This window comes from Gouania willdenowi, chromosome 16 (assembly GCF_900634775.1).
Source record: "Gouania willdenowi chromosome 16, fGouWil2.1, whole genome shotgun sequence".
Lineage (NCBI taxonomy): Eukaryota > Metazoa > Chordata > Actinopteri > Blenniiformes > Gobiesocidae > Gouania > Gouania willdenowi.
Window position 1 is genome coordinate 26,409,642 of NC_041059.1, and position 17,848 is coordinate 26,427,489.

At 40.0% G+C, this 17,848-nt stretch overlaps 1 protein-coding gene across 1 annotated transcript in view; it reads left to right on the top strand.

Annotated features, from left to right (window-relative positions):
• Positions 1-14,362, top strand: part of eif3ea (eukaryotic translation initiation factor 3, subunit E, a) — a 39,679-nt gene extending 25,317 nt beyond the window's left edge. Inside the window, exons 10-13 of the mRNA XM_028471368.1 lie at positions 6,261-6,370; positions 11,288-11,390; positions 12,964-13,098; positions 14,199-14,362. Of these exons, the coding sequence (XP_028327169.1) occupies positions 6,261-6,370; positions 11,288-11,390; positions 12,964-13,098; positions 14,199-14,234 (384 nt within the window). The 3' untranslated portion in view covers positions 14,235-14,362. The remainder of the gene's footprint in view (positions 1-6,260; positions 6,371-11,287; positions 11,391-12,963; positions 13,099-14,198) is intronic.
• The last annotated feature ends 3,486 nt before the right edge of the window (positions 14,363-17,848 follow it).

Below are 17,848 nucleotides of genomic sequence, written 5' to 3' on the forward strand. Positions count from 1 at the left end.
CAGGACAGCAAATCTGTGGTCCAGACTTGTTACTTAACTTTCCCACTGAGCATCATACCAAACACAATGGACTATCATGAGATCTCGGTCTGCTCACACAGTTTGGAGCTCTGCGTGGTGCCTGTGCACACAGAGCAGCCATGGTCTGTGCCTCAAAACACACCATCAGATATAGAGGGCTCAGTGAACACTGTATGAGTCCCATTTTACCAGTGCCTATTATTTTCCCATTAGGCTAGGAGTTGACAGTAAAAGCTTTATTAGCTGAAGTCTCCACAGAAGTAGGCAAATGCTCTCTTTGAGAGTGAGGTCGATCAGAACATAATTGTTCAAAACAGTGTTTGTAGATGTGTGAAGGCTGACTCTGCACATTTTCTATGACACAAAAACAGGCATGGATTCATGTGTGCATCACAATGGCATTAGTTCAGATGAATTCCTTACAGATTTTAAAGAAGGTGGACTCTCTCACTCACCAATATTTCAGCTACAGGACACCACTGACAGCATGCTATTTGGCAACACAGTCTCTCCCTCTTTTTCTGTTTTCTCAAACTTTGGTCATCATTTTAAAGATTTAATGATTGATTTTTGGGGTCAGACAAAACATAAAAGAAACACTCATTCTGCACATGCAGTGAATAATTTTTATATTTAGAGTAGTTGAGTATCCGCTGTATGTGTTTTCTGTACTGCTTTTCTAGGACCAATATTATCTGACCTTTAGCAACAGTAGATTTGTTAATGGGTTTCACAATAAGTATCTGTTTTTCATTACTGTAGCCGTGCATATAAAATCATAAACTCTTGTAAAATATCTTCACCTAGAACACATGCAATTTTGCTATTTAGAATTATCTGTGTATAGTTGTTTGAAAAAAACAAAAACAATACCAATGCAAACACCTTAATAAGACAATAGTAGGGTTCACACAAATAATGTGTCACAGTGAAGCCTTAAAACTATGGATTCTGGGTGGCATTCAAATTTAAAGAAAGGGCAGGTGTATTGAAGTGTGTGTGTTTAGTGCGACTTGATTTCTTAGTTGATTATTTGCATACACACTATAATTTGCTCTTCCAGATGACTTGATAATTTGGAGCTACACAAAAGCTAAACAGTTATTTTGCCTCTTTTTCATCTTTTGGCCCTTTGACGATAAAGCTTCAAAATTAAAAACATCTGTCATGATCAAATGGCTTCTTCCCAGGAGGAAATGTTTATAACTAATGTCAGCAGTATACTGTGGGTTTCTCTCCATTTACCCTCCCTTTTGCCTTTTAAAGAGAGTCACCAGCAAACCAAATCATTGCTAATCAAATGAGGAAGTTATTAAAACCAACTTTACTGCTCAGATTTATTTTTACTTTGTTATACTAAATAAAAGTTTGTTCCAAAGAAAATCCAATCAATAACATGAATCAGTAATATCAACGATAATCCTCAGCTGTTTGGTTAATTTTTGAAAGTATCCAGTGGAAAAGAAAAAGTAGAAGGTTGACCTTGGGTGTGGGTGGTGTGGGGAGGGCGTTCTCCCCCAGAAAATGTTGACGTTTTATAAGCTCTTTGGTGCAATCTAAAGAACTCTGGACCTTCTTTGTGGCCATCAGAGAAACCATTTCACTATTTGTTGTTTTGCTGTAAATGCCATTGTACATGCATTTTATGATACACTTTAGTATAGAGTGTACATGCTGGCTGATCTTTTACTGCTGTCATGGCATTAGCTATTACAATCTCTATCTAATATGAAAGCTTAAAAAATGCACCATTCTCATTTTTTAATTTTTGCATTTAATTTATTTATCTGCACTTTTTGCAATTCAGAACTTTAGTAAAATGAACACATAACTTGAGTCTGTCCATTATGAATGTGAATGTATGAATACCTAACCTGGACATGGCCTCCTGAATGTCATTGTAAAAGTTGTGCATCTTTTCTAGTCATGGTAAATTAAGGTGTGCTTGCCCAAATGTGCCCTGGTCACATTTGGTGGGAACCCGGTGTATTTACAATGCTTTTTTTAAAACCCCAAACGAACAATGCTCAGTTGTGCACAGGAACAGACCGCCCAGCCGTGCACGATGGCCTAAACACAAGTGCATTTAGTATACACCTGGTCACATCTACACTAACACACACACACACACCTGAGTCAGTGCAGAGATTCAGTAAGTCCAAGACCAGGTCTATTATTGGATTTTTGCACCACGCGACATCAGCGCGATCGTGATTTGGAAGACATTGTTACGGTTCAGATATTTGGAAATTGATTTGTCTGAAAGCGACTTTGGCAAATAAAATGAACATTCTCTCAAACTTTGGTCAATATTGAAGCTATAACCAGGGATGTCCAAAAGCGTAGGCGGCGGGCAGAATCGCCTACTATTCTCTTTCTGGCTGCCTTCTACTGTCAATGCTGCAGTTCGTAGAATCCTTTCTCCGCTCCATAAAATTGAAACCTAAACTGAACCTCCCATACCGGTATATTTTCTGAACGCTCTTAGCAACTTTTTTTCACAATATAAACTAGTGACAAATGTCTGGACTTTATCTTGTGTTATTGGAGATTTTGCTGGTGTTTTAGAGACTCTAACATGAACTCACATATCACTGTAGTTACTGTCCAGAGCAACATGGCTGCTGCCGTCAGCTTGTCCCCGCAAGAGATCTTACACAGAGGTGGCTGTGATCCCTTCTGACTGCCTCTCTGAGCGGGCTGACAACCATCAATCCGCTTCCAGACTATAGAATTCACCTTGAATAAGCTTATCTTGGTTTACACGCGTCTGTCCTCACTCTCTCTCTGACACCAGTGTGTGTGTGTGGGGCGGACCTTGCACAGTCACGGGGATCCATGAGGACACAAAGCGATCCGTTCCTCCTCAGTGTTTATGGCTTTAAACTGTTGCTTCTCCACCTCGGTCTGCTTTTTTCCTCTTGATTTGCCGTGTAACTGTCTAATGCTGTTATGGAGACTTGCTGGGACGTCCGTCATTACAGTTACTACCGAGGGTACCTGAACGCCCCACGACTTCAGTCGAGCAGCCAATAGCCAAAAACAACTCGTGGAGCACACGTGTTTGTAAAAAGAGCTTTGATTGGCTGAAGTTCAGTGTCACGCTCCTTAATTTTAAAATATAATTTTACAGAGCCAGGAGAAGGAGAATAGCTTCACTTTCCACTCAGAACACTTTGATTACAGTATGCCCCAAGATTTAAAGCTTTAAACATGTTCATAAATGATTCCTTACCCCTTTAGCAGCGAAGGAATACCTGTAATATTATGTGAATCTGTTAAAGTCAGGTTTTTCTATTAGCTCAATTCTTTGTCATCATTATCATGGATACCATATCTCAACTTGTAAATGCATCATGCAAACAAAAACTGTGACAAAATAAATCGTGCTAAGAAAAGTGCTACAAGATAGACAGAAGAAAAGCCACAATTACACTAATATAATGCACCAAAAGCCATCATATAGCAAAATTTTCCGGAGGGGGGGTGTAGAACCCCCTACATCACACACGTCATTGGCACACAGCTGCGGCATCTCACTGCGACTTTTAGCCTTCTACTTTTCTTTTTAAGTCTACTACTTTTTTTTTCCTGGACATTTCCGCGTAACCAGTGCCAGGTGAAAAGTAAAGCTGCTTGTTAAGGAAATCCCTGATCTTAATTTAGACAAGATATAGCTTCAAATATTGACCCTGTCCAGCATTTGCATGCTCTTTTAAGAAACTCAACATTTTTATCGCCTTCTCCACATGCGGTTTGGTTTATAGATTTCAAAACAAAGCTCAATCCTAGGGCCCATTCAGGTCAGTGCCATGGTTAGTCCAGGAACTTTTTGCACTTGTCTTTGTTTTAGTTTTATTTTACCTTGTCGAGTGGTCACTACAGTCCTCTACTAACCTTGCCCAGATCACACACAAGTCTAACAGTTTGGTTGTTTTAAAATTGTTAAACCAAATATTTTAATCCAGAACTTGTTCCAAAATTAACTTGATACAAGTCAGTAATACACGCTTCTGTGCTACAATTCACAAGCAGGCTTTGCTTTTAGGAACTTGAATAGAAATAAAGAGGTTTCTCTATGCGTGAATTGATTGAGGTAAGAGACATCGCCTGCTGGGATCGGATCTCATCTTGATGAGCATTTATAATGCGCCAATTTTGTACCACAGTAAGGAGTGGCAACCTTTGTTTTACTGATTGCAAATGGAAGATTTGGATGTTTTCAGCTTTTCTGTCTTCAACTTACTGTATCATATACATTTATCTGAACCAAGAACTTCCAAATGGTTTGGAGTTTGAGTTCAGTTGAAGTTGTCCTTATTGGGTTGTACAATTTCTCGCTTCTTTCTTTCCCACTCCACCCAAATCTGGAATCATTGTCAGATGTTAGACCCTTGCATGTCAAAGAAGGGAAAGTAAAGGCCTACCTAGAGTCAGGCCCTCCAATTGTGCTTAAGAGTCCTGCAAACTTTTTAAGAATTGGTTTAAGCTTTGTGGTCTCAGTGCCACATGACAATAATTAGGGTACTTAACTGTTCAAAGTTTATCAGGCTTAGATAAGCATTGCCATTGAGGTAATGTGTGCCGTGCGATAGTGCCCTGTAGTTTGGATTTATTCAACCAAGAACTCAGCAGAGAGTCATTTTCCAAGCTAAAGCAAACAAAAAGCTGGTATTTCTTAAGGAACATTTGAAGATGGAGTTCCATGATGTGGAATGTAGCAAGCAGTTAAGGAACGTGAGCATTTCACACAGTGGTACTTCTGGGGCCATAGATGGGTCATTAACATTTCAGTAGATGAATCAACCATATGCAGCTGTGTCAAAGAGGCCAAGCAAGGTTGTATTTCTTAATGTAATAAGTCACAGGTGATGGTCTGTATAAAGGCCTGAAAGGCTTACTCTCATCTTAGTTTATTTGTACTGGTGGTACGGCATTTGTTGAAGGATTGTAGCTGTGAGATCTGCCGATGTTGCACCGGGGAGTTGACACAGAACCACCAGACCCAGAAGACTGGCGATAAGTTGCTGACAGTGTGGTCATCTGTGTGGTTGGTTCTGCTATTTCACTATTCTCTCATGCAGTGGTTGGCCAGTTTTTTAGGCATGTGGTTGCTCTAGACTGTTTCTCAATGACTTAGAATTCGGACTTCAGTTTTCATGTAAAAAAATTGCAAAGCATAAACCTGCCATTGATATGATCCTCTCCACTGTTTTGTCACTGTATCAAAAAAATACAAATGTTTTATTGCTTCTGTTGGTTTGGTTGTTAAAAAAATGTATTCAATTTGTTTCCCACCATTAATGTCTTTGGGTTCAGTGCTTGGTGTATTTCTGTGGTAACAGTGTTTGACCAAAACTGAAAAAGATCACATTTGATGTTCAACAGTTGTGGTGCTCTCTCACTAAACTTGCAACCTGCCATATTCCAATTCTGTTACCCACAAGTGTTGGTAGCATGCGCGACCCTATTGCCGCACTATTTTAGATGCTTGCCACATGCGGCTTATACAATACAGCAGATAGACTGTTACTCTTAAAAGCAAAGTGCTGAATCAAAATGATGCTCAGACAAGAAAGCTGCTGGTTTTCAAAAAATATAAGGAGATTTGCTTGCATACATATACATAGTACATATTGTACATATTTTCTCTAAGGTTTTTGTTGTTTTTTTTAAAAGGTGTGGCTTTATGAAACAAATGCTCATAACTTTGGTACTCAATCAAAATGACAAAAACCTTATCAGTAATTTTTTTGTGTTAAAAGTGACCCGAAATTTAAGATATTTTCATTTTGAATTAGGGTAATTTTAAAGTTGTTTTGTGTTTGGCTCTCAACGTAGCTACTAAGAGAAATAACCTATCTACTGTTTTTCTTTGACATTAACACTTTTATATATATATATAAAAAAAAAAGGACCTCCTTTTCTTTACAAGCTTCACGTCCCAATAATTCCCTATAATGATGTTGGTTGACTTCTAATTGTAACCCGAAAAGTGTATCTTAACTCAGAGTAGGCACAAACCTAATGACAAAAAGAGTTTTTCTCTAAAAGAAAAAAAATGTAGCCTTGGGACTTTCTTCCGACTGCTTTATTTGTAACTAAATACAGTAAAACAATGTGCTTTGAACTAAATAATGAACCAATATTTGTTTCCTGTTGTCAGAAGTCAATTCAATGGCATACGTATGAGATTGTGTGTCAATATGTGCTTATATGGAATGTTTTTCATTTTTCAGGTCCTTGTGAATGACTTCTTTCTGGTTGCTTGCCTGGAGGACTTCATCGAGAATGCCCGTCTCTTCATCTTCGAGACCTTCTGCAGAATTCACCAGTGCATCAGCATCGGGTTAGTATCTTCCTTTAAAGCTCAGACATGGGGTGGGATCTAGCTCCTCAGGAATTTCTGACTGATGTTTGCATGTTCCATTGGAGCCTTTCCTCAAACATCTCTATACTATCAGTAAGTGGTGATTGGGATGCCTTAGCTTTGTTTGTGCGAACACCCAGTTTGTGATCCGTGGAGATAAGTGTTTATTGGTCCGACTCTACACAGCCACGCTGACCCCAAATATCTCTGGGATTAGGTATTATGAGGTTTAACTGCTTCCAGGTCTTCACAGGTGTCTTTAACTTTAACTTGAAGACCACCTGTCCAAGGCCAATTCCCAGACATTTTTCCTCCAGGAAAAGGTCAGGGTTTAGATGGCTGTAGATGTTCCCAGCTGCTCCAGTGCATAGAAACATTCAGCTCACCTTTTAAAGGGTAAACGAAGGGTAGCAAGCTCTCTTTCTGTTAGAATAAAACTACATGCATCCTTTCAGTCTAAACAATTAGCAGACTAATAACCCTGAGCATTGGGAGTGATGGGATAAAGCATATGTATGCAGTTATTGGATAAAGTATTTGGCAATCTCTCTGCATATTTTTCAGAAAGTGAGTTAAAATTGAATTTAGTCTTTGTATATATCGATCTATTTAGAGTTAATTTTAATATAAATAATCTGCACAAACTTTTACTGGCTTTTTAAAGCAGCACCCTCATCAGGAGTCTTGTGAATGCTGTATTTTTAAAGTAGGAACACGTCAGATTTCTGTAGCAGGACTATTGACCTGAAAATTATTGTATTGGCTGTTGCATGGATCAAGGTCTATAGTCAATGTACAACTGTGGAACATAATCAAACCATGTCAAAGATCTCCAATTTCAGATTGTCTGGAATTGATTAGAAGTCCTGAGTTTATTTTATTTTTTTTGGTAGATAATCTACGATCAGTTCACAAAGGTTAGTGGCAAGAATGACCTAAAAAATGTAGATATTTTTTGCTTTCTTGATGTGTCCTCATTCATCTTATTTGTGGAGTTTTCTGACAAAAGTCGTTGTTGGTCAATAGTTTGAACAACTTTGGTTATCGTCAACATTGACATATTGACATTTACATATAGCTTTTGTCTGACGGTTTAATAAACATTTCTTTTGTGAAAACCTGCTTAAGGATGACTGGGATTCATGCTGCACATATAACTGCCTGCACATTGATCCCTTTGTCTGGACATTTCTATGTCCAGTCTGTGTCTGAAAGTATGTTTTTGATTTAGCTGCTTTTTTCTTTATTTCGTTTAAATTACAGGCTTCGTTTTCTGAAGTTTCAGTATAAAGACCCTCTTTTGACCCAAGATTCACACTTGTCCTTTGACATTTTGAGTAAATCCTTGAGACGTGATCATTTGGCCAGTCATTTTTTTCTCCACCATCACCAGATAGTATTTGTACACAACAGCTCCCTGGCAGTTGGAGGGAGCGTCTCGAGTATTTGGATGCAACACTGAAGATCTTTCCACCTCACAATTGAGTCATTAAAAAGACCACACAATCATTTCGGTTTTTCCGAAAAATCAATTTTAACCCAAGCCGAAGGCAAGTCCGCTCCAAACGGCTTGGAGTCTCCCAAACACTATCATATGTTAGTGTTTAACAAAAGCATTCATTTTAGGCCAGCCATGTTAGGCAGGGGACTGCTGTGGAGAAATATCCCCCCCATCCTCCTCTAACTGAGTCAGACCTCGATGCCTGACCCCGCTTTCTAAGTGTGAGGTTGGTATTGAGACCCACAGGAGTCCCTTTGCCTGAAGTCGAAAGCTTAGGAGCCAGAGTGAGTTAGGGGTCAAAATGAAAATGATCCTTCTCCCCCAAGGAACAGGATCATGGTTGTGTAAAGTAAAACCAGTCATGGAGGCTGTCTGCTTGGCTTTAGGGCCAAAGGATGTCAATAGTGGAGGTTGTTTGAGTCAGACTTCTTTCCTGCTCCTTCTCACGTCTCCCTCCTCCTCCTCTGCCTTCCTCTCTCCTTAGACTTCTTTCTATGGTTTGTGAGTAAGTCTAACTGCTGAACCAAAAGGATGAAGCAGAATTTCTCTGATATACAAATGTGCTTCCTGGGAGGAAAACATTGCCAGACTTGATTTTATAAATTGGATTAGAGGGCTTTGGCTGGTACAGAACAAGGCCCTGGGCCTTTTGAGGCGCTCCATGTTCCTGTGTTATGCCGCACAGAGCACATTGTGAGGGGTTAGGGGTTAGTTCAAGTCCCTGGCGAGGAAACCAAATCGTGTTTGTTTTGATCACCATCTCTGACCTGGACTTGACTGACATGTGCCCCCACTTAACTGATTGTCAAACAAAACACCCACAGCACCACTATGAAGCAATCACATAATCGCTCCTTTAAAACTAAAAACAATAACACATTTATTTTGAATTTGCCTCATATTATGTGAGTGTTGTATAAACAAGAGAGTGTCAGAAAAGAAAATGAAAAGACATTTTAAATGATAATTGTTGTACTTTTTACATTAAAGAGGGTGTTGTGATGCATTGGCAAGTTCTGCTCTACTTAGTTTACTGTAAACACTTGTTAACTTTATATTACTTCCTCTCATTTCTTGCACTATTGAAAGAAATCCCTTCTACACTAATCTAAACATATTTCTCTAACCCTAAAAACTTGGTAGGATATGAGCCCTCTGCAGTTGGCAGAGAGCTGATTTTTCTAAATTATGTGTACTTGCCTCTGCATCTCTGGCTTTACATGAGCAGGCGCTCCAGAAAATATCCATGGAGATACATGTGACCCTAAAATTGCTGACATGTGTTATCCATCACGAGCTAAACTCGCATCATTAGACAGCCAACACTTTCCCAAACCTGTTAAGCTCCAAATAATGATACATAGGAGCAATTTAGTTGTCATGCATTATTCTCCAATGGTTTGATGAGCTGACGTGTAATCAGCTGTCCAGCAGAGCTTTGTGCTGCTGTGGACAGCGTGTCAATCCTGTCCCCTTTCCTCCCCATGGACTGCAGGGACACATAAGTCTTCTGTCTCGTAATGGATTCAAGCACAAGTGTGGATGGGGGACCAAAGATTATTTTTAAGTAATGCTTATTTGCTGTTCACACTTAAATTCCTAATCCAGATGCTTACATTATTAAATCTTTTCTGTCCAGTTTTTGACACCATTGACCAACAGTCAGCAGATTAAAAAGTGCTTCTCCTGTTTGAAATATGAATATTGAGCCTTGAGCTAAAGGCAAGCTATCGCAAATCCAAACAAAGGTTACTTCTTACTGAAAGAATGTCTTCAGTAAGTCTTAAGGAGCAACAGACAGAAGCAGTTATATTGGAGGGCTCTGTTTGTAGATCCATGGCATGAGAAGTGGTGTGGTTTGGGCAAATGCTGGCTTATTCATCAGAGAAGAGTTACTAGGTGATTAATGGTTCGGGAAGTCAAAATTAGTGGAGTAAATTGTTTTTATACAGCCTTCATAATGATTTTATTTAGTGCAAACACAAACTTTACTCAATGAGTTATATCAACAATAACAGTTTGGGTCAGGGTTCGCAGCAGCTTGACAGTACAACGTCAAGACAGAGTTTTTCATTTTTTTTTAAAGATTAAAAGGTTTGCTGTTGTAAATCTGAGCAGAGCTCAGTGGGTAATGATATTTATTGGCTCTCTGATATGAAATGTGGTTGGATTTGGAGAGAGGCTGGGGTCAGATGAGTGTAAAGAGACAGGAAACGTTGGGGTAAGGGGGGTCCAGTTGGGGATGTCGAAGGGGTCCTTGTTATTTTGAAAGCCACAAGGAAAGCCAGCTGCAGCGGGGCAAGCTTTTGATCAAAGAGCTAGCTAGTCTAGTACCTTTCTTTCACTTACTGTGACGCATTGTCATCTAGTTGTTCCTAAGAACCCCCAGATCTCCAACCAGGGCTTGTTTAGGGAAGATGGTCATTTTTTGGAGCAGTTTGCTTCCACGTGTTTACTCAGTGTAATCTGCAGCCAAGGACAACAAATAAAGTTTAGTAACTGCAAAAGTCAACAGCATGAGGTATTCTTTACGCATCTGAGTAAAATAGGTTTGTAAATCAACTTCATTTTGTTTGTTTGTCTTCCCCCCCCCCCCCCCCCCGAGGCACAATATGCTGGCCATTAATTTACACTGCCAATATGCTAACCAGTCATTTGGCAACTAATGAGAATCATTCATCATATTAGAGCAGTAATTGGTCAGAGATTTATGTATGGTTCATACATAAAAAAGATACATTTACTGTGAGATCTTACTTGGATCAGGATTAAACAAACAAAGCATTGTTTCAAGCAATTGTTTGCTGTCCTGTCCAGAGCAGAAAACACATTTGGTTAAAGTGATGGATGATTGGTTCAGTGAATTCTAGCATTTAATATAGATTTTTTTTCCTACACTTTGGTCTCTTAGATTGAATAAATGCAGTGGTTATCTGTACGGTTGCCGTATTAATATACTGACATTCTATCTGTACGCAGTGCCCCTATTTGGCAAGTGATAGGTCAGTCATTGGCCAGTTTAGGTCACGTGACTAAGACGAAACCTAACCGTAAATGTAACTTTAACCCTAACAATTGTTGCGATATTGGGTTATAACCTAACCCTAAGTATACGTACGTGTACGTACCAATGGCATTGGGGTTTGTCCGTACGGCAACCGTACGAATAGACACTTTCTTGAATAAATAATATGATATTTAGAACCACTGAACAGTCTGTACAGCACATCATTATTAGCCAGCGTGATTTCTGCCATTGACTCCTAACTTAACTCAAGTCATTGATATAAATTGAAGGCGCCAGATTGCATGGTTTCACCCACTGGTGAGTTTAACTGACCCTGATGTCTCGCAGATGATTACATGATCTAAAATACTTGTCTCTTCTTTACCAGCATGCTGGCGGACAAGCTAAACATGACTCCGGAGGAAGCTGAGCGATGGATCGTAAACCTCATCCGTAACGCTCGACTGGACGCCAAGATCGACTCCAAGCTGGTGGGTCCCAATGGTCAACTCTTGCATTAGAGCTTCTTCAGAGGAGAATTATCTAAGCCTATAGTGAGGCACTGAACTGGTTTCCCAATTGAAATGAGAATTCTATGATCTGGTGCGTTGGGTGGATGTTTCTATACGCCAGTGAGGTCTGGTGAGGGACACATAAAGGAGGCGTCCTCACCAAATGCCTGAACCACATCAACTGGTTCCTTTAGATGTGGCGGTGCAGTAACTCTACTCTAACTCTCTCACGGATGTCCGAGCTCCTCACACTACTTCTAAGGCCATACCTAGGCTACTGACCAGATGAAACTCATTCTGACTCTTTTGATAACTACTCAGTAGGCTTGGGCAATATATCGAGACAAGATATATGGCAATTTCTATTTTGGTGAAAATTACAATATTACCTATAATGATATATTTTAATTTCATTTTTTATTTTGTATTAGAAATACTCATTTTAGGAGTCACTGCCTTTTCTACTTCTCAGAACATGAAAAAGTTAGATGGATTGCTGAGTGTGTCCTAACCCAGACGTTCCCCAGATCAAGCCACACTACAGAACTCACTCGCACGTGCTGTCCCTTAGAGGAGAAAAAGCCTAAATTGATGCATATTTTGCAGCTGTTTCTTAATACGTCTGCCTGTGTGACATTTGGCACCAGCACAATTTTCCCTAGAATTATCTTTCTGGTAAGACTTTGAGTTAAAAATATTTAAAGAGTAACTAAACCCCAAAACTGCTTTTTCTGCTTAATATAAATGTATTTGATATTAAGTAGTGTTGTTGATTGATCCTGGTCAAACTCTCAACATGTTAGTTTAAGTATTTCAATTTGGCTTATTTTGTTGTAAAATGTCAGGGACTGGCCTCTATGGGTTGAAACCAGGCTATTAAAATAGATTTTTACTATTGGCTGAGAACAAGATCATGTGACGTTTTGGGACCATCTTGCGTCACAAGCACCGTTAGCCCCGCCCCCTTTGGAGGTGCTGATCCTCTTTGAACTGCTCACATGATGTTTGCTTGTGTGTATGTAAGTATACTTAAGCAGATTAGTGTATCTCAGAGGCTCTGTGCATATGTTTGACTGATGTCGACGTGCCTGAGTATCCTGTTTCAGCAAAGAGGGTAAAGGAGGCGTGATCAATACACACTGTGTAATGATGGTACAATGCATTAATAGCTTAGCGTGCAGCAGGATTCAGGGAACACTCGGTAAAACATTGTATCCTGATAAAATCTATGATTTTATGGACTCAGCTGTCACTTAAATCAATGGTTGCAGTGGTATATATCAATTAGATTTACAATATTTGAGCTTTTTAGAAAAGAAAAAAGGTTTTGTGAAATCTTCTCTTAAACATGCATGTTTTGTCTGTCACGTCCCATCAGCTCTATATTCATAGCACACTTCTCAAGAATGACATAGAATTATCTCTGTGGGCCTTACAGTAGACCTGAATGGGACCTAAACTACATCTGATTGGTGTTTGCAGAACAGTGGCTCTGTAAAGGTAAATGTGTTTGGCTTCAGGGAATGACAGTAAGTCTCTTGTTTTATTTTAGGGTCATGTGGTCATGGGAAACAACGCCGTCTCGCCTTACCAGCAGGTGATTGAGAAGACCAAGAGCCTCTCGTTCCGCAGCCAAATGTTGGCCATGAACATTGAGAAAAAACAGGCTTACAACAACCGAAACGAGGCAAGTAATTTGCACACTGTACACTCCAAAACGCACACAAGCCTCCACTTCACTGCTGTAGGGCTATCGTAAGTCTGTCAAGTGATCACAATGAAGGTCAACAAGAGCCTGAGGCAGTTCAAAGCACCTCAAACTATCAGCTCAGAAGAACAAGGCTGAAGAATGTTGATGAACAACCATCAACAAAAGCTCTCCTTACACGAAAATAAGCCAGTAAGAGCCAGTTTAACAGAGCTGATGCTTTCATCTCCCCATTGCTCTTCAAAGGCCTAATGACAAGGTAGATTCCAAACAACCATAAAACCAGTGCTGGGCTGGGTGACTCAGCTCAGGAGTGTAAATAAGGTGCACCCTCACACGGGCCTGTGGTGAACATTACTCAAAGTTTGGACTTCCCTGCACTTAAGACCTGCTGCAGATGTCTGCCTCACGGTCCACTCAGACCATTTCAGGCTGTTTTTGATGTTAACCCTGTGCGTTATGGTATGTGGAGTGTTCAAACAAAATGTCACAATACGGCACACTCACCACAGGCCCTTTGTCCTTAAAAGTTGTATTTGTCAAAGCAAAATGATGGTCTGTATGTTTCACACCACACCTGAGAGCTCTAAGGCTAAAGAGTAACGGCCCATATCTCTCTTTTGAACCCTCTCAGTTGTCTTTTGATGTGTAGCATTTTCTTCTTGACCCATAGATATATTTTGACTATCTCTAGACAGAGTTCTGCCATTAGCTTGTCCTCATTAAGGAGTTTTTGTAACTGAAAGAAAAAAAAGGCTGCAAACAACTGGCAGAGCGTCATTACATCCTGCTGTCCTTAAGGCTACAAATCACTTGCATATAGAGAACATTTACTGCCTGCCATCTGGGCCGGCTGCTTAGGGTCCTTGTCAGCTCTCACAAACCACCCAGCGCTCACCAACAGAACACACACATTATACACTCCTGACAAGAACGTCAGCATTTAACTGCTTCCACATGGATGTTAGCTTTTTCTCATTTCCCACAATCAACAACAAAAAAATGTCGTTTTGATGGCTCCCAGTGATCCACAAATGCTCTAATGGGATGTTTTTTTTTTCTTCTCACTTTTTCTGCAGACACCAAACTGGGCCGGTCAGGATTCTGGGTTTTAGTCACACCAGCACAACGGATCTTCCTTTCATTGCATTCATAATGTTCTCCACCTTGTTAGCAGCTGTCTGCGTTGCACTTGGTTCAAGTCATTCTGGATTCAATAAAGTGACCAACAAAACCATTTTCACCCATGCCTGCCTTATTTCTGGACATTGCCATCAGCAGTTGAGGTCTGAGTGGTCAGACGTTTTGTATCAGTAATTCCCGATGAAATTTTAATGGGCACATTGACTCAGCATGTGGGACAGTGAGGTCTGCTGCGTGTGATGCGGCGCGTGTGTGCCCTGTAATGATGAATGGCTGTTTAGTCTGTTGGTTTTACAGTGTTACAGTGGTTCTCTTCTCTGTGGTAGTGCTGTGTGGGATGTGAGCAGAAGAGGGCAAATAGAGGTGATGTACAGTTACCAGTGGTCACTCTCTGCCAGTCATCCTGCCTGTCTGAGGACATGAGGGAGCCATAAAGAACCATTAGCCAGACGGACACAATCTTTTTAATGTCCCGCTCCACCCCCACATTTTTCTGCTTTCAACCATCTCATAACTCAGTCCTTTGATTCACCCCCCCATCCCCACCCACCCTCCTCTCTTTATTGCAGTTGCTCAAAAAAAGGCTTTCATTGCTTCATGTGCCTTTAATTTGCTTCCTACATGCAATTTAACTACCAAACAAGGGTTTTATTTTAAATACACCTGCTGGATTGCAACAAATTCAATGGTTTACAATGCATAGGGTATTTCCTTATTTGTGCGTGTGCTTCACCCACAAACGTACTCCACAACAGGAGAATGACATTGTTCCTTCCAGAGAAGGACAGACCAATAATGAATGAAGTCTTTCCTTTTTCCGTAGTGCGTCACAACAGCAGCAGCTTGTTCCATTTTGAGAAGTGTGAGGTGTAAAATCCTGTTTTTTTTTTTAGAAAATTTATAGTAAGGTCTTAGTTTATTTTAAGACGATATTAAATTTCTACACACCCCTAGTCAACTGGTTATTGATGGTGTAATAGAAAAAAAGAGAACAGGACAATTTTATGTTTTTGTTATGAGCAAATTTCATGGTTCCCATAGCATCAAATGGATTTCATTTGCATCAGTAATAAAATCATTTCCAAGGTCTTAATATACTGTACTATGAAACTAGAAAGTAAACATTGGGATTTTTCCCAAAATCTAATGTTCCTTATCCCATTTCAGATTTTTTCTGAAAATGTTATCAAAATCCCTCTATTTTTGTTTTAGTTAAAGTGCTCACAAACAAAAAAACAAACGTGCACTCTGAGGGGCGGATTCACTAAGATCTAAAATAAAGGGCGGTAAACCAGTTGCCTCCTTAAATCTTTTGGTGAGGCAGTTTCATCACCTGCTGCGAGGAATTCACTAAGATTGCAGCAATGATTAGCGCGCCTGCAGAAGTGGTGAAGACTGCATCGTTTGAACGGGCATTTTGCTCGTTCAATGTGGAGAAGCACACAATGACATTTAAAGAAGTTAAATTGGAGGTAGATGGACTTTTCTGGTGCACTAACATTTAATAATGTATAAAACTAAATAAATGTTTTTAATTTAATGTGGCTGCTCCGTTAGGTCCTGTAACTTTGCTCTGATTAGTCAATGAAAAACGGGCAGATCTGGACAGAAACCGTCCTATTGATCTGCCATTGATCCAAGTTAATGCAGCAACACAATATGTCAATCAGTCTGCACCATTTGAAGATGATCTACTGAGCATCATCCAGCAGGTCTGAGCAGCGCTGTGTCACGCACACTCTCATGTGAACATTGCGTCATCACTGCGTAAATGGTGCATATGATCAGCTGATTCTGGCCTGACATCAAGCGACATGAGAGTTTGATGGCCAAAACATGGAGAGAAAGACACAGAAGCTCACTGGAGCTGTGCGTCCGAAGCGACATCCATGGAGGTCCGCACACAGCGACCCTCTGGCTCTGCACCGCAGTGGACACACGCGTATCGGACTCCACATGGGCTTCAGGCATCCAGCTGTTCTCTCCCTCACACACACTTTACTCACGCTTTATTTTCTCATTCAGTGGATGTTCATATTGACTTTTTTACCTAAATTATTTATTATACTAGAATGGTTAACTGGAGCCTTTCCCTCTCAGCTGCATGTTTTGTGTCAACATTTACTGCAGCTGATCTCTGTGTGTGTGTTTGCACCTGCTTGTCAGTCATGCTATAACAATCACTGCAAACAGTTCCAGATTTGATGAATTGCATTGCGTCCACTGCATTAATTTATTAGCATGTCCTTTTCCCATTTTTTACGCCCCTTAAAAGGTCCGCCTACTTTACATACCTGTATCCATCAGAGGGAAAAGTGATAAATGGATTGATTGCCTATTCTGACACGCAGAAGAGTTGCATTCCTGATTCTCTAGGATTTCTACGCCTTATTAGCACGTGGAGTGACGTTTGCGCACGTTTTGATACCCCTAAACCTTAGTGAATTCACCCCTGAGAGCGCAAATCTCCGCCAAGTGCCAAATGTCCTCTACCAGATTTGGCAGATATCTGAATCAGTGATCTTGATGAATGGGCACCCCCGTTTTGTTTTGTTTTTTAAACTAGCAATAAAATGCGGATCCGATTCAGATGAAACTCGTTGGGGTAATTAAGGAACCAACTCAATTACGAACAAAGGTATGAATTTTTGTAATTTTCAGTGATGACAAATGTTTTTTAGATTTTTGAAACTGATACAGAATCAGTATATTGACCCCAATCCTTTACATTTAATGAAATCAATCATGCCTTAAGGTGTCTTTGCTTACATTTTTTAAAAAATCAAAATATGTAATAAAAAAATTATTACCTCCTTGGCGGAAGGTGAAAACTGAAATTAACCAGTGGACTAAAGAGCTGGACTTCTGTGTTCAAAAATGAAGGAAAATGGTCAGCATAGCTAAGACTTCAGGATTTCTCTGGTATGAACTGAATGCTACATGTAGCATCAGTATCTCTTATTGTTCAACGAAAGGCTGGTTGAAGTATGCGAAAGCATGCATGAAGTCGGCTGAATAAACCAGTGTGGAACGCAACACCAAACCAGCACTGGTCCCATAGGAAAGCGTTATAGATGTAGCATGCGAAAGGAAAATGTTACGTGTCAATATGACGACCCAAAACGCTAGGCTAAGCTAGCTCACCAAACAAGCTATAATTCTATGAAGCTGGTATGTGTCATTTAACATGAATAGCCTTCAATGACATTTTCTGTGATATCTTCTCTCTTCATCAGGTGGTGACAACTGTTGGACACTTTGGAGTAAAACCGTGAATCCTTGTTTTCTCTCAACTAACCACTGTTAAAACAGTCAACATGTATCTTTCCCAAGTTCTTTGTGTTTCGTCCATTCCTGGGCAACAGGCCTCGCACATATGGCGTGCATTTCATGGTAGCAATGGCTTCATCGGAAGAAATAGAATTTTGTAATGACCCAGCCCTTAACCTGATTTAAAGTCTTCCCAGAATGACATATCTGGAGAGTTTTTGCAATAAAGTGGGAAAATATTGTAACATCAAGCTGTGCCTTGTTAAAAAAGAAAAAAAAAAAAAAAAATAGAACCCAAACAGACCTGAGTGCTTCT